Consider the following 24,251-nt stretch of genomic DNA (forward strand, 5'->3'; position numbering starts at 1 on the left):
TTTTAGTGATATCATGTAAAGATATCACCCAAATGTGCGTCCCTTAAGGATTCTATTAGGGCTTTTCATTCCCCCCGTCCCCGCACCTTTGATGCATAAATACCTTTTTTATCTTGTTGGAGATGTATGGAAATCGCCGTGGTCCGGTCCAATGGGCATGGCTTATTTGCCTTGTCCCCCCCTCCTCAGCTTGCTGAACGTAATCTTCATTTGTGAATATCACAGACGCCGTAGTTTTACGCGCTTGCGCATTGAAAAGGCCTCCGGCGCTTGCGCAGTATGCTTTGCCCAACTGTGGGCAATGCATATAATCATATAATCGGTACTGCGCATCAGTATTTTTCAGAGCAGTCTATGCCCCGGAACTGTGTCCTGCATGTGAAGACTTCCGGGGCATAGACCGCGCTGAAAAATACTGGCGCATGCACAGTACCGATTATATGCTTTGGGGTCTTACATCTAAATCTTTTTAGAGGGAGATGCAGCTCCTCCACTGCAACCGCAAGCTCAACAAGTATGGTCCCACATCAAAAATTATATTCCACTTTTGAACCCCTCTCCAAAATGTATTTATGAAATAATTCTTTGTTAAGAGACCATATACAGGGTATCCCAAGTACTAAATAGTGAATCCTGGATGATCTCTGCCTAAATATGGTGTGCACTGAACATACCAGGGTAGAATACATCCTCAAAGATGTTCTCCTGAGGAAGCCGGCCTCTGGAACCTTATCTGGTCATTGTCCAAAATCGCTGAGTTGTGTGGTAACATTTTAAACCCTCAAAAACTCACAATGAAACCCTAAACCTGGAGCCCCAAATAAGTCTTTCGCTGTTTAGAGAATATGTAGATACTGTATCTGATTTTTATGTCTTGAGGGCTCCTACTGTTGTGATGACTACATAAAGGATTTTTAAATTCTATGGTACAATTATTATCAAGCCATCTGCATGACAACTTACTGTGGACTATATTTATGCCTGGTAGAGGGGGAAGTAGATTCACTTGGGACTACATATTAAAAGCTGCCAGAGGGGGAAGGAGACAAACTAGGATCTTACTAAAGACTATATTTACAGCTGCTAGAGGGGAAATGCATTGCTAAGAATATGCAGTGGGAGAGTAAGGAAAAGGAGGATGAAAGACAAAGCATCCAAGTGGTTTTAGGATTTTCAGCCAGAGAAATGGGTCAAGTACAGCAGCCTGCCAACAATAGTAGATTACCAGTGGTGTTAACGTGGACATAAAAAAAATACAAGGTGAAAAGATTTCATCTTTTTACGAAAATAGTGCAAACAAATATAAAAACATGGTAAAAAAAAATTTATATTAATACTTTTTATATAGCTTCATGTGATAAACCCTTTGTCTAAACTAACATTATTGGTTCTTTAATAATTAGGAATTATTACATATGTAATTCTCTATGAACAGAAATTAGAGGCAGGTGAGCAGCTTATAAAACACAATAAAGAAACTGCAATTAAATCAGAATCTCACTACCAGACAAGGCAACATTACTCGACCTACAGAGACTAGCACCCGAATAATAGATAAGGGTCAACTATAAAAAATAGTGGCATAACTGAAGGGGTACAGAGATAGCCGTCACATGGGACCCAGATGGCTGAGGACGTCACAAATCCTTGGATACCATATGAAGACACTGGTATTATAAATGGCACATGGTAGGTGGGGGTCCTTATTGCAAATGTTGCATTGGAACCCATCATACAATTTTACTTGATTATGCAAATTTGCTACTATTTTAGGATTTGCAGGCCTGTACGTCTGTATATTCACAGGTCATCATCTGAATGTAATCCCAAAGAAACAGATCATTTGCAATTACACCAAAAGTAGGGGACTACTCTATTCTTAAAGACATAAAAAAAAATAAAAACTGACCGACACATCCAGACGTGTGTGAATAGGTGCATACCAAGAGGCGCTACCCCCATATACAATATACAAAAAAGGTTGCACTCTATGATGCTAAAGCATGTCAATGTGGAATATATGTAATTTGAACAGCTATACAGCTTTGGAACATTAGAAAAAAAATTATATGAGACGCTTAGCATAAAATTTGGCCAAATATTATCTGCCCACCAGCCAACGTCAAGGCAGTCTAAAATCTGATGGGTACCTACACTGTGTGAATACCTCTCTTGACTGAGCAATCCGCCCTCCACCAGGTGGTAATTTTAACTATAGCAGGTCCCTACTTACCCATAAATGCTGACAGAGGTGTCCACATTCACTCAGGAATTCAGCCTTAGAGAGGTATTCACACAGTGTATTCACATCCGATTTGAGACCGCCTTGACGTTGGCTGGTGGGCAGATAATATTTGGCCAAATTTTATGCTAAGCGTCTCATATAACTTTTTCTAATATTCCAAAGCTGTATTGCTGTTCAAATTTCATATATTCCACATTGACATGCTTTAGCATGATAGAGTGCAACCTTTCTTTGTATACTATTCTTAAATGTAGCTATGAGCTGAGCCCTGTGTGTACACGGCCTTGTATGAAGCCTTGGCAATCCCTTCTCAGGACAGAGCTGATGGGACTGTTAGAGGAACATAAACGAGGCAGTGTGACCCATGACTAAGGGCAGTTTCAAACGTCAGTGTCTCCGGTACGTGTAGTAACAGTTTTCTCACGTACCGGAGACACTGACACATGTAGACGCATTCTCATGAATGTGTCTATGCAGATGTCAGCGTGTTTTCACAGACAGTGTGTCCGTGTGCAAAATACGCTGACATGTCCGTTTTTGTGCAACATCACGGATCACACGGACCCATACAAGTCCATGGGTCCATTTAAACACGTACCGCACACGGATGCTGTCCGTGTGCGTTTTTAAAAGTCAAAGGGTTAACATTAAAAATAATTTTTCAAAACCACGGACAGCATACGGACAGCACACGGATGGTACACACGGACATACGGATAGCACACAAATGACCTCCGTATGCACACGGACAGCTCCGGTACCGGAATTATCTGGATGTGTGAAACTGCCCTAACATGGCTCCTGGCTGTCACAACAGCACCTGTATAGCCGAGTGGCTGACATAACCGCCTGGAAATGAAATGTGGCCGGCTCTAACAAGCATGTACAAACCAAGCACCCTAAGTGCTTTTACGTCGAGGAAACTACAAACACTTTCAGCGCCTTGTGTACACAGCCAAAAACTGTTTACATGTGAAGACATTACTCACGACGGTGCCAGCTGCAGACGTCACCCGCTTATTTTAATGCTGGAACTGCACATTTGCAGCCTCCTGATACCAGCACGAGGTAAAGAGTTCAGTCCTTGCCAGCACTCCTTTCACATGATGGAACATAAGGATTATAAAACCTTATTATCTAAGCGCAGTAAAGGCTCTAGTTGTGCACAGGCCAAGATAGGCGTCAATGAGACTGGGAACTGCACCACCAAAGAGAATTGGTTGACTTGCTATGTGTTTGGGTACCAGCTTGGCTCAAACTAACGATTTCCGGATGATTAGCTAATGATTTTCCGTGTGGCGACCTCCTGATTGTCCAACAATGGGAAGTACTGAATAAAGAGTCATGGAGCATGTTGAATTTTGACATGTCTGATTTTAGAGTGCCATGAGAAGAAGCGATTAATAAAAATGTCTAAAATTAAAATAATGAACTCCATCTGCCAATCTCTGTAAATGTATGATCACTGGGATCTCCATGATCACTTAAACAGGGATCCCTCAGCTTAGTTGATGTGGATTTTAAACGAAGCCGCTGTTCGCAATTCACCCTGCCGCTCAGTCCATAGGATTGATGGAGACACCCGGGCAGTAAAAGAGGTGATACCTTGGACTCGAATCTCACTTAATTCTAGACGACAGGTTGAAAACTGAAATTAAAGTGATGTGATTGTTTGCCATGGGCAACTGTTCTAGTTTCTGTCTGCGTTAGCTTCCGTACACGGGTCTGCTGCATTGGCTGAGCTCCCATCATGACCCAGTTACGATGCCAACTTCATGTGCATGAACGTGAACTTGCATGTGTCACTATTGTAGATTCTGTCATCTAAAATCACTTCTGTGAAGTCCTTGCATGAAAAAATCTGGCCCGAATAATAAACATAACCTCCAGACTTGATTCCAGTGTGACTCACCATTTTATCACAGGGCCGACTAATGCATCTGGCTGCTGACAAAGGGCCTTTCGTTACTGTGGTGTCAAGTTCTCATATTCATACTTGATATCAGCCAACATCATACTAAGTGACATGTATACCGCTCTACAGACTGACGGAGAGCATGATGCCCCATTAAGATCATATACAATCGGGCCAGGAAAAAGGATCTCAGCTCACTCATTTGCCTTAAACTGGGGTCAGAGACGTCACGAAGATTACTCAGGGCATAAAACCATGCTCATTACAGGACTGAAATTACATATACAGCAGTCCCTTACATTTTCTGCCTTCAGACATCACATGGATGTGATAAGATAGCACTAGCATCAGTTACGCACTTCTAAGATCTCAATTGGTAGAGATCTCAGACCGCACAGATAGCTCTTCTATGACATTTCAGAAGAAAGTAAGGGCTCATCCTCATTTGACCTGTGTGACGTTGTATGTAAAATCAAGTATTTTATGACACCTATTGAAATCAAAGCGCCATCCATGTAAAACATAAACCAGCCAGGTCCTACAAATGAAGAGCAGGCAAAATACAGCATGGTGGCAGTGGTCAACAACATAAAACTGGCCCTGTCCTGTTCGGATAACTGCCATAATCCTCTAATATTGACTTATGGCTGGGTCTCAATGGGATCAGTTGACAATCTCATGTATATATTGGTCTGTCAAAGCCAGATGTCGGGGGAATGAGAGTTTGGGCATGTTGGACTTTATCATTCCCAATGCTTTGTTTTACCAAGGCATAAACTGATACGAGGGATTCGACCGCTCCTGCTTTGACATAAACATGTATGCTCAATTCCGAATTTTCACAGTGCTTATGGTACTCAGCCAAATGTTGCATTTAATGGACATTTACGGCCACCATTGACTACTAGGATAGTTACCATTTGTACAGGGAAGAGGCGGGCACTTTTCTAGACATAATATTCTAGAGACCTGAGCAACATACAACATTGAAATTGCAACACCAAGAAGGAAAAGTCTTGAAATTATGGAAATCACAGGATGGGTAGACATATTATGATATGCAAAAAAACTTTTTCAAAACATCTTGACTTATTCAGTATGAGCGCCACTGTTACGGTTGTTGTTAAAGGGGCAATAAGGAACAACCCGAAAGTGGACCCTCTGGGTCAAGGCTCCAGAGCCCCCTAGTGCGAGCGGCCCAGGTGTGGCCACCCCCTATACAGGGAGTGTTAGGGGCAGGCCCACGGAGGGTAGAACCGTGACGGCCGGAACCAAAGGGGCGACTGGGGTATGGCTGGAGAGGATACACAGGGAATCAGGGCTGATGCAGAGAAGGACCTGGAATAACGGAGAAGGGGCTGCGAGACAGACTCAGCGGATGGCTCAGGCGGGAGGCTGCAATAGAGAGGGACAATGGATATGGCACAGACTGGGATACAAGGCAGGAGACAAGCGGACAGAGGCAGACACAGGAGACAACGGAGGCAAGGGCAGGCAGAAGAGTCAGAGCGAGAGCCGACAGGGAGAGCGCAGGCAAGGCACAGACAAAACAGGAATGGCGCAGCCAAGACAGGGCCTGAGACACAGTGAACGCTGCAGGAGACAGCGTCACCGAAGTCTACAGTCAGGCACCTTACCTGACTATACACAGATCCTAAATAGCCGGTGGACGCCGCCATGTCATCACTCCCAGGAGGCAGTGCGCAGGTGCCCGACGCCGAGGAACCCCCCCCCCCTCTTACTCCCCTCCCTCCTAATGTTGGTAAGAAATCGTTTCATAATAACAGAAGCATTAATATTCTCCAGGGGTTCCCAAGATCTCTCCTCCGGGCCGAAACCCTTCCAATCAACCAAAAATAAAGTTTTTCCTCTGAATGTCTTCATGGCTAAAATGTCCTGCACCTCGAAAATGTTATCTGAACTACAAGGTTGGGAAGTCTGAGCTGACGCAGAGTGAAAATGATTGAATACTGCAGGCTTGAGAAGGGATACATGAAAGGTATTGGGAACTGTCACGGCCCCCACCGTCGCACGCCCTGCCACGGCCCCCACCGCGCACCCGGCCGCACGCTTTCATACTCACCTGCCAGCACCGCAGCTCCCCTCACTCCAGCGTCGGCGTCCTTCTCTGTCCGGCCCGCGGCCTGTGACGTCACTGCGACTCCTGCGCATGCGTCCTAGGCCGCGGCCGGCTCTTCCTGCTGGATCTTATACTCCGGCGGTGCCTTAACCCGGTAGCACTGCCGAACCAATGGGGGCGGATCCTTACCTATATCAGGCCGCCCTCCCTTAGTGGAGGCGCCTGATCGTTAATGTTTCATTAGCACTCCGGGTCCCGTGGTTTGCCCTGTATGTGGCTTTCCTCACTCTGCCTTATGCTTCTTTGCAGCCCTGCCTGACCCGTGTCTGTTCCTGCCTTCCTACTCCGGTCCTGCTCCGTCCTGTTGTCCGTGTTCCAGTCCTCGTCCTGCTGTCTGTGGTCCAGCCCTGCCTTCCTACTCCGGTCTTGCTCCGTCCTGTTGTCCGTGCTCCAGTCCTCGTCCTGCTGTCTGTGGTCCAGTCCTGCCTTACTGCTCCGGTCCTGCCCTCCGTGTCCTTGCTCAGTCCTGCTGTCCGTGGTCCGTTCCTGCAGTCCTACTCCAGTCCAGCATAACCGTGCCTGCTCCAGCTCCGGTCCTGCCAACCTGTGCTTGTTCCTGCTCCGGTCCTGCCTACCTGTTCCTAACTCCGTAGCGCACTCCGAGCCACCCCTCTTGGCTCCGGCTACCGTGGCATTCGAACCCCTGGACCTGCTCCTAACGATCCCTGTATAGGGGTCGGTTCCACCTGGTTGCTCGTCCGGGGCCCCTCGGTGCTGCGGTCCAGAGGGTCCACTCCGGGACTTCCACCTTGCCTAGGCGGTGCTAACAGCAACTTTCAGACAGGGGGGCAATTTTAACTTATAGGCCACGTCGTTAATACGACTCAGGATCTCAAAGGGACCAATGTATCATGGACCTAACTTATAGGAAGGAATCTTTAACCTGATATGCCGTGAGGATAACCAAACCCTATCTCCAGGTTTATACGGGGGAGCGTCCAACCGTTTGTCGGCATACCTCTTCATCCTGAGGCTGACTTTTTCGAGGGCAAGTTTAGTCTCCCTCCAAATCTGAGAAAAGTCTGTGGACACGGAGTCCGCTGCCGGTACACCCGAGGCAGGGGAAACAGGAAGAGGAATGCCGGGGTGTTGGCCAAAAACCACAAAAAAAGGAGACTTGGAGGAGACCTCGCCGGGATGGTTGTTATAGGCAAATTCTGCCCAAGGAAGCAGAGAGACCCAGTCGTCTTGGTGAGCATTGGTGAAATACCGAAGGTATGATGTGAGAGCCTGGTTGACTCGCTCCACTTGACCATTAGACTGGGGGTGATAGGCGGAGGAGAAATCCAGAGTTATCTTTAACAATCTGCAGAGTGCTCGCCAAAAACGAGAGGTAAATTGAACTCCCCGATCCGAGACGATATGCTGAGGAAACCCATGGAAGCGGAAAACGTGGAGTAGGAAGATCTTCACCAACTCGGGAGCAGTAGGCAAGCTAGGCAGAGCTATAAAGTGGGCCATTTTGGAAAATCAATCCATGACCACTAATATCACCGTACATCTGGAAGACGGAGGCAAATCGGTGACGGAATCCATAGCAACATGGGTCCAAGGTTTGGCAGGCATCGGTAATGGATGCAAGAGACCCAAAGGAGGATGTCGAGGGACCTTATTTCGGGCGCAGGAAGGAGAAGAGGCGATGAAATCCAAGACGTCTTTGCGAAGGGAAGGCCACCAATAATGACGGGAGACAAGAGAGAGAGTCTTTTTAACTCCTGCATGTCCAGAGAACTTAGACAAATGGCTCCAACGTAGAACCTTCAGTCTGTCATTACTTCGAACAAGGGTTTTACCGGACGCTGGGGACACTATGTTCAGTGGAGCCACAGTAAGGATTTTGGCAGGGTTGATGAGATGTGCAGAACCCTCCTCCTCATCCACTGATAAGAATGACCGTGATAGGGCATCGGCCTTGACGTTCTTGTCCCCGGGCCGGAAGTGGAGTTTGAAGTCAAAACATTCGAAGAACAGTGACCATCTGGCCTGCTGAGGATTGAGCCTTTGAGCGGACAGAAGGTAAGCCAAATTTTTGTGATCCGTGAAGATGGTGAACGGATGGATGGCTCCTTCGAGCAGATGACGCCATTCCTCGAGAGCCAACTTTATGGCCAACAGTTCTCTATCTCCAATTGCATAGTTTCGTTCAGGAGCGGAGAAAGCTTTAGAAAAGAACCCGCAGGTGAGAGTACGGCCGGAAGAGGACTTTTGCATCAGAACAGCTCCAGCTCCCACTGAGGATGCATCGACTTCGAGAATAAACGGCCTGTTGGTATCCGGGCGATGGAGTACAGGAGATTTCGCAAATTCTTGTTTCAAAGCTTCAAAAGCATCTTGCGCATCAGGAGGCCAGAGGTTGGGATTGACTCCTTTGCGGACAAGAGCAAAAATAGGTTTAGTCAAAGACGAGAAGTGGGGAATAAATTGCCTATAGTAATTGGCAAACCCCAAAAAACGTTGAATTGCCTTTACACCAAGAGGACGTGGCCAATTGAGAACTGTTATGAATGAGTCACCGAGGAGGAAAAACAAAAACAAGCTAAGCCACAGAAAACCAGTGAGGTTGGTAACTAAGTGGATTGCAGACCCCTGATCCTATCCACACAACTAGCAGTAGCAGTGGAGCGTACCTACGATGATCCTAGACGCCTCGTCACAGCCGGAGAACTAAACAAGCCTAAAGCAAGAAAAGGGGAAATCTAAACTGCCCCAGAGCAGACCCCAAAGCAATAGACAGCCTCCAAACATGTATTGTCGGTGAGACAAGATGAAAACACAAACACAGATAGAAAAATAGGCTGAGCAAATGATGGAGCCCACACTAACTAGAAAGGACAGGAAAGGAAAGATGCTGTCTGCAATCATGCACAAAACCCTGCCAAAAAATGTCCAACACTTTCTGATAACAAAAACCCTGAAGTCGCTAGACTTCAATTCCCTATATCAGCACTCTGGTATATTCTGAAGACAGAGCAAAACGAGACCAATCTGATCAGGGACAAAAAGCAAACTGGCATAAACAGACATAAGAATGGAAATTCAGCACAGCCCCAGCAGGGGCTGGCTGCCCACAAAAACTGAGTAAACCAGACCAAATCTCATGTGAAAAAAAATAGCAGAGCACACTTAGCTTGAGAAGGCAGAAACAGAACTGGAAACTAGAACCTCAGGGCAGGAAAATAAAATCACCAGCACAAAATTAGGGAGTCGGCTGTCTTAAATCCAGTCAGAGACTCCTGATGTCCACTCACAGTCCTCCTCCTCAGGTGGCAGGTCTCTGCCATTTAGATCAACTTCATTACCTACTGTCACCACTAGAGGGAGCCCGAATGGTGAACTCACGACTCCTCTGTCAACACAGCCAGCTCCACCACCCTCACCAGAAGCTAGAGGTAAACCAGAAAATGAGTTCACAACAGACAACTGCAGAGACTCTCTCAGGATCCATCTCCAACCCCGAGCTCGAGACGATGTAAGCAAGAAAAGGCAACGAAGACTGCTCAAAAGTGCACTTCTCCAACTTAGCAAAAAGGTGGTTTTCTCTGAGACGTTGGAGAACTTGGCGCACATCTCGACGATGTGTGGCTAGATCGGGGGAGTAGACCAAGGTATCGTCCAGGTAGACCACGACACAAGAGTAGAGGAGATCTTGAAAGATGTCGTTAACGAGTTCCTGGAACACTGCAGGGGCGTTGCAGAGACCAAACGGCATAACCAAATATTCATAGTGCCCGTCTCGCGTATTGAACGCGGTCTTCCACTCATCCCCTGAGCGTATGCAAACGAGGTTGTAGGCTCCTCGTAAATCGAGCTTGGTGAACACTCGTGCTCCCCTCAGGCGATCAAAGAGCTCAGAGATGAGCGGCAGGGGGTATTTGTTCTTAATCGTGATGCGATCAAGCCACAGTAGTTGATGCACGGACGCAGAGACCCAACCTTCTTTTTCACAAAAAAGAAGCCTGCTCCTGCAGGGGACGAAGACTTCCGAATAAATCGTCTGGCCAGGTTGTCTTGGATGTATTCAGACATGGCTTGAGTCTCTTCCGAGGAGAGGGGATACATTCTACCACGAGGAGGAGTGGTACCTGGAATGAGCTAGATGGGATAGTCGTAGGGACGGTGCGGAGGAAGAGTCTCAGCTTCTCTCTTGTCGAAGACATACGAAAACGCAGTGTAAGCCAATGGCAACCCGGCGGGAACATTAGAAGGAGAGGGGTTACCTACGGGACGCACCGACAGCAGACACCAAGCTCGACAGGACTCCCCCCAGCGCAAGACGTTGCCAGTATGCCAATCCAACGTGGATTCGTGGAGCCGCAGCCAAGGGAGACCGAGGAGGATAGGATGGGAGATCCCTGCTAAGACAAAAAAATCTAACTTTCTCCCTGTGCAGGGCCCCTATCTGCAATTCTACCTCTAGAGTAACGGCCTCCTGTAGGGGTCGGCCATCAACGGAAGCCAGAACCTGGGGGTTCTACAAGACCCTCACAGGGACAGAAAGTTTATTAACTTCCTCAAGACTAATAAAATTTCCGGTGGCGCCCGAGTCCACATAGGCCAATAGAGAAGCCCGCTTCCCACCAACATGCAAGAGGACAGATAAAGTGAGGGGTTGAGAGGTATCACATATGCCTAGGGAGGCCTATCCTACTTGGCCTAGGCGGAGAAGTTTTCCGGATGCTCTGGACAAGATTGGAGTAGGTGGGAGTTGCTGCCGCAATAGAAACAAAAGGCCCTGGAGACTTCTCTCCCTACGACGCTGGTCCGAGAGCTTAAGGCGGTCCACCTGCATGGGTTCAGGCACAGAAGCAGGAGCGGGGGTCCTCAGTCAGGGACTGGGCGGTCTGCGAACTGAAGATATAGGACGGGGAACCCTTCTCTACCGGGCTCGTTCCTGGAACCGGAGATCAATCCGGGTGGCCAGGGAAATCAGATCTTCCAGAGCTGTGGGGGTGTCACGACCAGGAAGCTCGTCATTAATTCGACCCGAGAGGCCTCGCCAAAAGGCGCCCACCAGCGCCTCGTTATTCCAGCCTAAATCAGAGGACAAGGTCCTAAACTGTATGGCGTACTGGCCCACAGTCTGAGAACCTTGGCAAAGGTTGAACAGTGCCTCAGTGGTGGAGGCAAGATGGCCTGGTTCATCAAAAACTCGCCGAAAAGTGTCCAAAAATACGGGTAGCTGGGTGACCGCAGGGTCGTCACGCTCCCAAAGGGGATTGACCCAAGCCAAGGCGTCCCCCTCAAAATGGGAGATGATGAAGGCCACCTTGGCTCGGTCTGTTGGATACTGCTGGGGCAGCAGTTCAAAATGGAGACGGCACTGGTTTAGAAAACCCCGGAATAATTTGGCGTCACCATTGTACCGAGGTGGCTTGGCTAGCCGCGGAGATGGGTGAGAAACTGGAGCTGGAGAGAAGGCAGAGGCGGCCGACTGCAGGGAAAGTAATCAGGCGTCCACAGACGCCATGTAACTAAGGATATGGGTCTGAGTATCACACTGCTGAGCTAATTCTTGTTGTAAGCCCGCCAGCTGGGCGGCGTTACCAGGATCAGAGGATTGGAGAGCGGACAGACACGAGTCCATGGTTTTCATAAAGGACATAATGCGCGCCTGATTCTCCCGAAGGTAAACTAATTCTTTTTGCGCTGCCGAGGCTCCAGCGGGGTCCATGGCCTGACTGTACTGTTACGGTTGCTGTTACAGGGGCGATAAGGAACAACCCAAAAGTGGACCCTCTGGGTCACGGCAGGCCCACGGAGGGTAGAACCTTGACGGCCGGAACCAAAGGGGCGACTGGGGTACGGCTGGAGAGGATACACAGGGAATCAGGGCTGATGCAGAGAAGGACCTGGAATAACGGAGAAGGGGCTGCGAGACAGACTCAGCGGATGGCTCAGGCGGGAGGCTGCAATAGAGAGAGACAATGGATAAGGCACAGACTGGGAGACAAGGCAGGAGACAAGCGGACAGAGGCAGACACAGGAGACAACGGAGGCAAGGGCAGGCAGAAGAGACAGAGCGAGAGCCGACAGGGAGAGCGCAGGCAAGGCGCAGACAAGACAGGAATGGCGCAGCAAGGCGCAGACAAGGCAGGGCCTGAGACACAGTGAACGATGCAGGAGACAGCGTCACCAAAGTCGACAGTCAGGCACCTTACCTGACTAGACACAGATCCTAAATAGCCGGTGGACGCCGCCATGTCATCACTCCCAGGAGGCAGTGCGCCGGGTTCCCCACAGTGCGCAGGTGCCCGACGCCGAGGAACCCGGAAGCCGGGCGCGGGGACGCGCCGGGGCACAAGGACGCGCCAGGAGGAGCGCGCAGCAGCCGGGGCCGTGACAGCCACTTACAGAAACTTACTGATATCATTGAGGTTATTATTAGTGGTCTTAGGAAAGTTCTGTCACACTGAATGCACTTGAGCACTAGAATCATTACGATCCAGCGCTAGTAGCTCCCTTTCCAGTTGCCAACCAAAGACATCCAAGATGCGCTCGATGGGCTACAAGTCATGGTAGCACATTTAAGTCACGCAGTCTGCTCACAGTAGCTCAAGCAACAGGCATTCTGGCAGTGTTAAAAAAAAGCTCCTTGTACACTTTGGAGAAATCACTATACCAGTGGTTGCACGATTGATTCATTCTGTACTGCAAGTGAAATTTTAATGTCATGTACAAAATTTAAAGGGCATTGTCCACTACTAGGACAACTTCTTCTTAAACTAAATGTTTGGCCCCGCTCTGTTTCATCTGTCTCGGCACTCTCGGTCCCGGGGCTGGGATACGTGATGCCCGGTGCCCAATCAGCGCTGGCGTAACTGTCTCCGCCTTCTGACAAACTCAACGTGAAGAGGAAGTCCAGGATGAGCTGCAGCCCTGACCTCCTCATTTTCAGTTTGTACGAAGGTGGAGACAGTGACGCCAGTGCCGATTTGGCCCTGGAGTCACGTCTCCCAACACCGCATCACAGCCAACACCGTGAGAACAGTGCCAGCACGGGAGGTGAGTATAGGCTTTAGGGCTCATACCCATATGCGGGAAACTCGGACGAGTTTCGCATGTCAATACCCGGCACTGCCGCCCGAACTCGGGAGCGAAGCGCTCAGCTGCATAGAAATATATGCAGCTGAAGGCTCCAATCTGAGTGCCGGCGGCAGTGCCGGGTATTGATGTGCGAGACTCGTCCGAGTACCTCGCATATAAGTATGGTTCCTTATTATTTTATCAATGCCAAACATTTAGTTTAAGAAGGGGTTATTCTAGTAGTGGACAACAGCTTTAAAGCATCAAATAATGTCTACATAAACCATCAGAAGTGTTTGCATGACACTGGACTACAAGCCAGACATCCAGCTACAGGTGTTCCATTGACTTCACACTACAGCTTCCCAACGCTTTAATGGTGCACAGCAAGGCAGCAATGGAGGCTGGAAGTCTATCCTCTTCAGCTAGGTGGCCAGTTTTTGTCTTGGACGCAATGTTAGCCGGATATTGTCCACATGGTCTCCATACAAACACCATGAAGATGTCTTCACAGGGAATATGAAAGGGAGCAGTTTCTCAAAAGACAGTGCCAGGCTGCATGTTGCTCGTGCTACTCTGGGAGGTTTGTGTGGCCTAATTGTGCTACCATGGCCTGCAACATATCCAGAATTGTTTCCCATCGCCACATCTGGGACATTATTAGTCAGCAATTGCAAAGGGAGCTGCCAGGAGCGGATCTTGATTATTTGTGTGTCGAAATGCATTCAGCATGGAAGAACATTCCTCAGACAACCATTAGTAACCTCACTGATATCAGCCAGTGCGTACAAGGCCTCATTCACACATCAGTATTTGTATGCCAAAACCAGATGTGGAACTTACAAAGGAATCTTTCATTGAAAGATTGACACCTGTTCTATGTTTCGGAGACACTCCTGGTTTTGGCAAATACTGATGAATTACTGCACAAAAATACAGATGTGTGCATGAGGCCTAAGGGTGTGTATTTCAGTGCGTTGTGCTCAGTCTCGATTCTGAATATACTAAGATGTTTTGAAAGTTTGTTTAAATTTTTTCATCATTTACATGTCTATTGATTCTGTGATTTTCATAACTACGTTTTTTTCCTTCTAGGTGTGTTGAGGAATATATATACCTTAATACAAATTATTCCTTGGATACTAGGATCTCTGTTAGTAATTTTTTTTTTTTTGAGGGTTTAGGCTTTCAGGAAAGCAATTCAAACAATTATTGGATACACTGTGGGGAAGGAATAGAATTGGGTGAGGGAGTTAGTTACAACATGGGGGGGGGGGGGGGGAACCACACTATACATATAGTAGATAGTACTACTCACCCTTCCGTGGTCCAATGCTTGCGCTCCACTGCAGCTGTAGTCTCTGTATTTTGGCTGTAGTGGTGACATTGCGTCAACAGTGCACATTACTGCTTTAGCCAATCACTGGGCTAGGCAGCTCGTGCCGTCTACATCGGCAGAGCTGGTGAGCTCAATGATTGGCTCCAGAAGGGAAGTGTACTGTAGTAGGGACGTCATCACAACGGCCAAAATACAGGGATCGGAGGAGCAGCAGCTAGGACAGGGGAAGAGGAGTGTCGTCTGCCTTTTTTTATTATTATGATTACTATTATTACAAGAATACAATGGGACGGGGACCACTTTCTTTAAAATGGAAATCCCCTTTAAAGACTGAACTGCTGCTTTTTTCTGCTACTTCATATCCCAGTCACTTTATCCCATCTATCATTGCAGTCAATGAAGGTTGAGTCTTATAGTCAGGGTGTTGACAGATAATAAAATGCAGCAATAACTGTTTTATGGGTGTCACGGAGCACATCGGAGGGAAATGATACTCTCAGCAATTCCACAATATTTTGTATGGCCAAAAATAGGTCTGCAGTTACCCTCTGACATCGCCACACAGTAATAGACACAGCGGAGAGAAGAATGACTTGTCTATAGCACGGAGGTTATGTCAAGTACAGAAAGAAATTAAGCAGATGAGACCTAAAAGGATATTTTGGGAGCAAGAAAAAAAAAAATGGATGAGTAATAGAAAGGATGTGACTTTTTCAGTAAAATATTACCTAAATTAGTCTGTGTGTGCACGGAATAGGCGAGATGAGATTACTCCAGGCCAGGCAGTATTCACAGCTAAATAGGGCGCCATTAAAGGCTCATTTACACTCACTGATTACCATCACCAATCCCCCATTTCGGAACAATCAGAAGGGTAATTGACCAGAGTTAATGAAGAAGAAGTTTGAAACCATATTTGATAGTTACTGTACTTGTAACACCATCATTATCAGCGGCATACGTGGTTAACACAGTTACTTTGTTCCTCATACGATTAGATATTGGTCGATACTGGTGGAATTGGCTGACAATAAAACGTGTATGAGGGTCTTCAACCTTTCCCCAACAAATGATGCCGGCGAGAGAAGGATCTGGCCTGTTGGATTTTCAATGACGGATCCCTTTGTCTTCCGCATACAAAAGGCCACTACAAGAGGAGTCTGGCAGCGGCACCCTCAAAGAGAACATGTAGCGGAACAGACATCATAAAAAAAAAAAAAAAAAAAGTACAGGCTGCAAATGAAAATGCATCTAAATGTGAGCGCAGAACGGTATACAGCTGGAGGAGCTAACCAAATTGATATAAAGAATGATGATAAAATATTTATTTTTAGTATTCAGGGAAACCACTGCAGATTCTGGGCTCAGGAGTCCAGGGGGCGGTCCTACTCTATACGGACAGCCTTTGATTTGTAAGAGATGTCAATCATTGACTAGGACTGCCCTCTGGACATCTAAGCCCAGAGTGAGCTAATGAATAATTTGTTGTAGCTGTGGGAAAAAATTCGGAACATTAACCAGTTCATTTTTTTCCCTAAGACATGGTGCCTGCAGATTGGACTGGTTCTCTTTAAGGCTTGTGCACAACGTTAACTCAGAAATACCCTTGGCATTTCTAAAAAAAAAAAAAAAATCATACTTAACCTTTAATTTATAGTATTTAGCAGTATGCAATGTATTTGATCAAGGGCGAGGAACGAAGTTGTCCTCCTCCACGTCTCAACCCCCTCAGCCACATTACTGCCTCCCCCGTATACACGCAAACAGGCTTTTCTTCTATATACATACCAGCACGGTAAAGAGCAATAACCATACAGAACCCAGTCATTAAGTGTGCATATGAGGATTTCAGATATATGAAAATTTCAAAACCAGATTTATCGCCTGATTTTACAAGTAAATGCTCATGTCCCAGGAGTTACTCATCGGCGCCCCCTAATGTTGTGTGTTGTGAGTTCATTTTCCCCTTCACCGTTGATGTATGATGAACTCCCTCTGCTGGTGAAGAGAGGTAGTGAAATTGATTGGGTTGAGAAGAACCTGTCATCTGAACAGGTGGAGCCTGATTGGACACCCGGAATCACTGAGTGGATATAAGGCAGCCGACACCCTACAGGGGAGCTGGTGATCCTTTCTGCTCTGAGCTCTTGCAACCAGTTAGTCCTGTCTACTGAAAGCTAAGTTTTTGCTCTCTTATTTTTCCATGAGATTTTGTCTGTTTGCTTCGTGTTTTGTGTTCAGCCTGCCTTTGTTGGGACGGGCTAAGCTCCATTTTTGTCTCTGATCAGTTTATCTCTTTGCTCTGTTTTCAGAATATACCTGAGTGCTGATATAGTGATTTTGAAGTCTAGCGACTTCAGGGCCTTTTTCCCTATCAGACGGTTGGGACATTTTTGGTAGGGTTTTTTGCGGATTGCAGCCAGCATCTTTTCTGTCCTTTCCTGTTTAGTTAGTTGGGCCCCATCGTTTGCTCAACCTGTCTTTCTGTCTGTGTTTTCATCTGCTTTTCACCAACAATACATGTTGGGGGCTGTCTATTGCTTTGGGGAAGTTTAGATTTCCCCTTTCTTTCTTTAGGCTTCTTTAGTTCTCCGGCTGTGAACGAGGGGTCTAGGGCACCGTAGGAACCCGCCACGGCTACTGTTAGTTGTGGTGAATAGGATCAGGGGTCTGCAATCCGATAGCTACCAACCTATCCGGTTTTCTGGACTTAGCTTGTATTCTTGTTTTTTCCTCCTTCGGTGACTCATTCATAACAGTTGTGTATACACATACACTACCAATATTGCTAGGGTAAAAAAGCTAGGTAAAATGTAATATGTATAGAGACAACTTATGTACATGACGGGGAGGATATAAAGCCTATTCTTCTTACTGTATTTCGACTTTTTCTTATTAGGATATTTCCACAAATCCCTTTGAGATCAATATTAAATCATGTGACTGGCGTCTCTAAATGGCTAACAAACCCTTTTCTGTTGCCAGACCCGCATGAAATGTGTAAAATGATGACTGGTTTATGGACAGAATAAACAGGACCGCAGAGTACAGACACACAAATTACTTGTCTGCGATACGGAGTTATAGATTAAAATGTAGAAAAAAGCCTCCCTCAGGGTATATGCACTCGGCGTCTTTTAGATTCCGAGTGTTCCCAGTCGAAGCTGCTTCTGCACAAAGAATAATATTCCTCCCACCACTAGTTGCGCTGCAGAGCTACTTGAACACTTGCACATATTTGTGTATAAAGTAAATTGTAGACAGCAGAAAAGCATTACTTTCCGAAACGCGTTAGAGGACTGCTGGCCATTATAAGCTTCTGTAGCGGATGACTCATCAACCAAAGCTACTTGTTATAACGGTGTTCAATTCAAAGATGCTACCTATTGCAATTTACCGCTTAATAAAAAGCCTCATGAACGTACAGATCTTTAATTCTATAGTTTACTGCTCGTTACCGACCATCACATAGATAGACGGTTTTCTAGGCAATGACCAAATGCTTGCGCACAGTCGGACACACAGCTTACAAGTGCCGAATTAATCGCTGGATTTAGTGACCCTGCACGTCTCACCAGATTGAATCATCAGAGAGCAGGATGCTCAGGCCACTGACTGAGAAAAGAAGACCTAATGGTTTTTATATACAGAGAAACATAAAGGCAAATGTTATCAGTATATACAGAACGTGAAGCTCCTGGGCTCCAATTCAGAATCCAATACTGGACTCCTCATCTACTACCTACCATTTATAATATAGTGCCTAATGTGGCAGGAACGCTTTGGGGCTCTCTACCCCCTATAGCTACACCATTTTTGAACCCCAGCCTCTGGGACAGGCTGATAAAACAGCATGATCCAATACAGGGATATAATTTGGAAAAAAAGATGAGCAAACAATTCTACTTAGTTATAAATTTGATAAAAATTTCAGATTTAACTGAATCCAAAAAAATTTAGGAGTCCATTAACACAAGTATAGCAAAATAGCGGCCAGTCGCCACTTTGCTAGATTTTTTCGAGGGCTGAAAAAGGTAAAAAGTAAAAAGAATACAATTCCTAGGCCGGATCCTCACATATCCTGTGGTCACAGCTTACTGACTGGTTGGTTCTCTTCTTGCTCAACAATAAAGATCAGATCTTTCGGGGCTGGCTAGGGTTTTTGAAGTCAGGTGGAGCACAAGAAAAGTTCAGAGACGTCAATGACGTGTACTATTCCCCAGTGGGAGTAAGTCAGGCATAGTCAGCACACGAAGATCTGGACCAAAAACAAAGAAGACCGATCTGAAGAAAGTGGAGGACAGGGCGAGAAGATGCACTGTCAGAACATGCAAGGAGCGGGCCTAGGACAGGCAAGGAGCGGGGCCTAGGACAGGCAAGGAGCGGGGCCTAGGACAGGAGAGTATAACCTTTTATTATTTTTTAACCTCTTCCTAGCCCTCTGTATATTATATTATATTTTGAGGGCACGAGAAATCCCAGCGTGTAATATGCATCTTTTTTGGGGCACATTCAATTTGGACGGAATCTAATCTGTTGGCTGAGACAAGAAAATCTGCCGAATCGAATTAGGAAATGTACATTTACCAACATAAAGCAAAGAAACAATCTATCCAGAGGTTACGAGAAGAAAAGAGATGACTTATTGGACTCTAAAGAAACTGTCTGTTTCCATGGTCACTTCAATATTATCCTGAAAAAATGTGAACATCATTTCACCCAGATTTTTATTTTAGGCTTTCTTCCCTGCTGAAGAACATAAGGCTGTAAAGGGAATAGTGACATTTATCAATGACATTTATGGAGGCTTAGCGACACTTTTTCTCACACATACGAGCATGGCTGAAAAAGTCAGTGCTGCCTAATCTGCAGGGGTCCTGCTGAAAAATCTGGAGCTCAGAGGTCATAGAGGTTGCAGCTTAGGGTCTGAAGCCCAGACTTACTAAGTTATGAAGCGAATAGCCGTGCAGAGCGTACAGCCTCCATATGTTCTAGTTTCTGCTTCTGTTTTGCAGAAACAGAGGCTTAATCAAGTCAGCTATTTAGGATGTTCTGTGCACCCCTGGTGTGACCAAGAGGCTCTCCGCTCCATTTCGCCCACTGGTTTTGCATGCACCGCCTCTCTCTAGTGATTGACAGCTCTGACTTGCCAGGAGTGAGGACCATTGGGAAAAATGGTGATCTGAGCCTCTTGGCAAAACCCAAGAATGAAAGTCACCCAAATTAGCATGTCTGACACAACTTTAGTTTCGGCAAAACAAAGGCTGCGATTAGAACACATGGGGGCCAATTGTTCATTGACAACGACAGTCGTAATAAAACAGTGTGGCGGGGGAAGAAACTCTGAATTCATTAAAATGGACATTTTCTCAGTGACATGCGCCATGCCAGAAATGCTACTCACATTTCTGGCCTAAATTACGATGGATGATGGTGAATTTGTACTTGGTGGAGCTCACTGACATTGGTGTAAAAAAAAAAATATATATATATTTTATAGCAATAATGAACTCTGTTTGTCCCAGGCTTTCAGTCATAGAGCCTCATTGATGAACAGCCGGCTGTGCAGAGTGAGCGCTCAAAGTGCTGGGGCATGCTCACAGACAAGATCAATTCCTCCCGGTAGCCACACTTTCAGCAGGGCAGCATTGTAACGCTACCGGAGATTTGTGTGCCAGTTTTCCCCATACAATTGTATTAGATGTAAAAAATCCACAGGTAAAAATATGCATATGCTCCGATGCGGAAACACACATGTAATCTGCACGACTATCACTAAAGCCCAATACCTGGATGTATCAAAAACAAAGCAGCTTTATTTAAAAGATGATCTACCAAAGAAAGACCAAAATCACAGCATCAAAAATAAATGTAAAAATCACAAGTAACATAAGGCTACATTCCCACGTTGAGCTTTTGATGTTGCAAATTTTCAGCACCTAGTCAGTTATTTTAAGTTATGTGTTTTTTACTGGCTTTTAGTGCAGGGGTTTTTTTATGACTGTTTTTATCATGTTCCTGATGCTGCAGTTTTTGTCTCTTTTTGGTATGTCATGTTTTAAATAAAGCTGCTTTGTTTTTCATACATCCTGGTATTTGGCTTTGACAAAACTTTATTGATATAAGGTAGTCATGTGCAGATTACATGAGTGGTTTTTTTTTTGGTTTTTTGTTTTGTTTTTTTATGTGCTTCCACTGCGGAAAAACACTAAAAATGGAATAGCATTTTTTACCTGAGGACTTTCCACATCTATTACAAATCTATAGGAAAGATCTGCACCTAAAACTCAGCGCACCCACAAGAGAATTTGGCATATTGCTGACTGGAAACACAAATCACAGGTCATTTTATGTTGACTAATAAATAAAACACATCCACTTTGCTGGAACTGTATGATGTGTTTTTGACACAGCATCAAAAGTTCATCATGAACGCTCAGCCTAAAAAGTACTGCAGAAAATCTTCAACATTAAGGGTGTGTGCACACGCTGCGGAATTTTCCAAGCGGATTTGTGTAAATCCGCAGGTCAAAAGACCTGCGGTTTATCTGCGGGTTTCCCCTGCGGTTTGACACCTGTCATGGAGCAGGTGCCAAACCACAGCGGAATCCGCGCAAGGAATTGACATGCTGCGGATTTGAAACCGCAGCAAATCCACGCGGAAAATTCCGCACTGTGTGCACTGTGGATTTCATTTTCCATTGATTATAAAGGTACTGTACACCACAGCAGAAACCGCTGCGGATCCGCAGGACCAAAACCACTGAGGATCCACAGCAGAATCCGCAGCGTGTGCACACACCCTAAAAACACTCATCGTGGGAACGTAGTTGGACACCATCATCACTGTCCCCATAGGGAATCGAAATTGTGTACCCCAATCACTATGTCTTTGGGGTGTTTGAGGAAACCAGAGACGCTGGAGGAAACCCATGCAAACACGGGGAGAACATACAGACGCCTTGCCAATGTCCTCCTTGGTGGGATTTGAACCCAGGACCCCGGTATGACAATGCTAACAAATGAGCCATTGTGCTGCCCACAAACTAGGCATAGTCCAATCAAAAAGCTGCAAAAAAAAAAATGCTGCAGGAAACAAAAAACTCCTCCGAAAACTTCTACCCTCCTCTTCCCGCAAAGAAAAAATGTAAAAAAAAAGACCCCCTTTAAACCTGGCATTGGTGCTTGAGGGAGTGCAAAGACCCTGGGATAGAGCTAACACATGGCAGGTTGGGCCCCTAGTACAGATCTGGTATGGGAGCCCAGGAGCGTCCAGTTACACGTCTGTCTGATGCTCTGCACTTACCCAAATATGATCGGTACAGAAGATGAGAAAACTGCATGAACAGCAACTCCCCAATGTCCTGTGTACAAGGGAATGCCTTGGGATCTTCCCCGGAACCTTCAGATGTGATGAGATCCTTGTAGCTGCCCTACAGACTTCCTGCAGGTTGATATGGAATTATTATTTACGCCATTTCTAAGATTTGGAGGCTGGCTACACCCCTCCGCCTATGTCACACAGCTGTATGTCAAGTATATAGGGACGCCACATCCCTCCTATAGCTAGAGAGGCAGCAATCACATCTTTTCATGAGCTCTCGACTCAGAGGCTTCATCAGGTAAAAGCTTTTCAGAACGAAAAGCAAAATCTCTATTATGTAATTCAGCTCGAAAAGCCGACATTTTCTTCTGCAAAGTGTAACGCAACATTTCTTGCATTAAATGGGAATAGGGTGTGTATATATTTCAATAGTGTCTTACATAGGACTGCAGGTACGTATGTGGACCTGTGTGTTAGAAAAGGAGGCACATGGCAGCACCAATTCTTACCTATTGTAGTAATTACTGTAATGGCAAAATAAAAGGAGCCAGCAAATTTCCACTGCTTGCCTGCTCGGTGGGGCTCGGACTGTAGGACCACGCGCTCGATCTCTCGGTAGTCCTCCTCGGTGAAATGATATTTCCTCTTGAGATCTGTCCTTTTTTCCTCTAAGATCCTCTTTCTGGAACTTTCAGATTCGGATTCCAGGGCATCAAAAACTGCAGCCCCCACCAAAAGGTAGGAGAACATGCAGAGGATCAGAGACAGGGTCCGGATATTCTGCTTCTTCATCTTGTGTAGGAAGAGTGACAAACCGGACCTGAACATCAAACTAGACATTCGCTCACAGGACCACCTGAGACTGTGCGGTCACCAGACGATCCCACCAGCCAGAGGTGGCACCTGGAGGGAGAGACAAATACAGGACATCATTCAGACTGATACGTTCTCGGCGCTGAGCTTATGAGATCATGTAGCAGAGATGAGTTTGACATGCAAATCAAAACACTACAAGGCAGCAGGGGGAAACGCTCAGCTCTGCTACATTTGTATCCACTAACATGTGCTCTAAGGATTGGGTTATACATGTACCACCTGCATCCTAAATTCAGGAATCTAAATGGAAGCTGCATACAGTAGAAAGCAATTCCCTGCACCGTCCTAGCTAGTGCATCGCAGCATCCACCACAGCTCTGTATGTATCGCACTATATATATATATATATATATATATATACACACACTGGACACACACACGTATATACATATACACACACAATGATAGTGATTCATCAGGCCCTCCCGTATGATGGTTTTCACTTCAGGCACCACATAATATACCTTTACTAAGCAATTCCCTAATAATGATAATTATAATGTGTGTGCGCATTCTTCAGGCAGCCGAGCTTCTGATAAGTGGATGCAGGGCTGCTGGGATCTGTAGTGCATCACAAAGGATTCTTATTATTTGCCCTCCTCACTAGGGGTCATGATAGGGAATTGCTAGTTGAGTAATTGCCCTATACATTATTATCCTAAAGACCTGACAGAAGAGGCCTTGGTATTACACAGGGCACAGTAATGTGACCTTGGGCATCATTAATAGTTAATTGGCAAACTTTAGCCTCAGATGGCCCCCACAGTCAGGGATGGCAGCGGCCACGGGGCATGCTGGGAGTGGCGTACCCGCCCGTCTGTCTGAGCTCACCTCTCACAGGTTGTACTGTCCGTGCAGCCTGGACTCCCTGCAGCCACCATCATTCTCAAGACCCTACAGGTGGTGAAGCCTCCATAGTCCTGGCTGAGTGTGGGTCATACCACTGTGGCGTCCACCCCTGTGCACCTGGACCTGTCCACTCCCGCAGCCACACCTGAGCCGGCCGGGAGGGGGCGCCGCTAGCGGAGGCGCCGCTGACTGCTCTCCAATGTCTCCATCACTCCCAGGTGCCTTTTGAACTGGCCCGCGACAGGCTGCTGTCTCAGCACTTGAGAACACACTGCGCATGCTCGGATTTTTAACTCTTGCCTGAAGGACTGGAGGGGGTGGGGGTGCAGCATCCCCTTGGAGATGTGCCATAGCAACAGAGATAGCAGAATTTAAGATTTGCTCCCACTTAGCAACATGCAGTGTATACTACGGAGTAGTGGTGGAGAGCAGGGGGTGGGGGGCACAGAGGCAGTGTTTTCACAGGGCATGTACCAGTGTTGTACCATCTGATGACAACTGGTGCCCATCTCCCATAGCAAGTGCTGGCAACTCATATTA

The 24,251-nt window shown here is 46.5% G+C and overlaps 1 protein-coding gene across 1 annotated transcript in view; it reads right to left on the bottom strand.

Annotated features, from left to right (window-relative positions):
• Window positions 1-23,970, bottom strand: part of LOC141086406 (potassium channel subfamily K member 9-like) — a 62,743-nt gene extending 38,773 nt beyond the window's left edge. Inside the window, exons 1-2 of the mRNA XM_073572399.1 lie at window positions 23,694-23,970; window positions 22,496-22,889 (exon numbers count right to left, since the gene is read on the bottom strand). Of these exons, the coding sequence (XP_073428500.1) occupies window positions 22,496-22,826 (331 nt within the window). The 5' untranslated portion in view covers window positions 22,827-22,889; window positions 23,694-23,970. The remainder of the gene's footprint in view (window positions 1-22,495; window positions 22,890-23,693) is intronic.
• Between the last annotated feature and the right edge of the window lie 281 nt (window positions 23,971-24,251).

Source organism: Dendrobates tinctorius, unplaced genomic scaffold, assembly GCF_039654945.1.
Source record: "Dendrobates tinctorius isolate UK_male_01 unplaced genomic scaffold, ASM3965494v1 ptg000032l, whole genome shotgun sequence".
In the NCBI taxonomy this organism is placed as follows: Eukaryota; Metazoa; Chordata; class Amphibia; order Anura; family Dendrobatidae; genus Dendrobates; species Dendrobates tinctorius.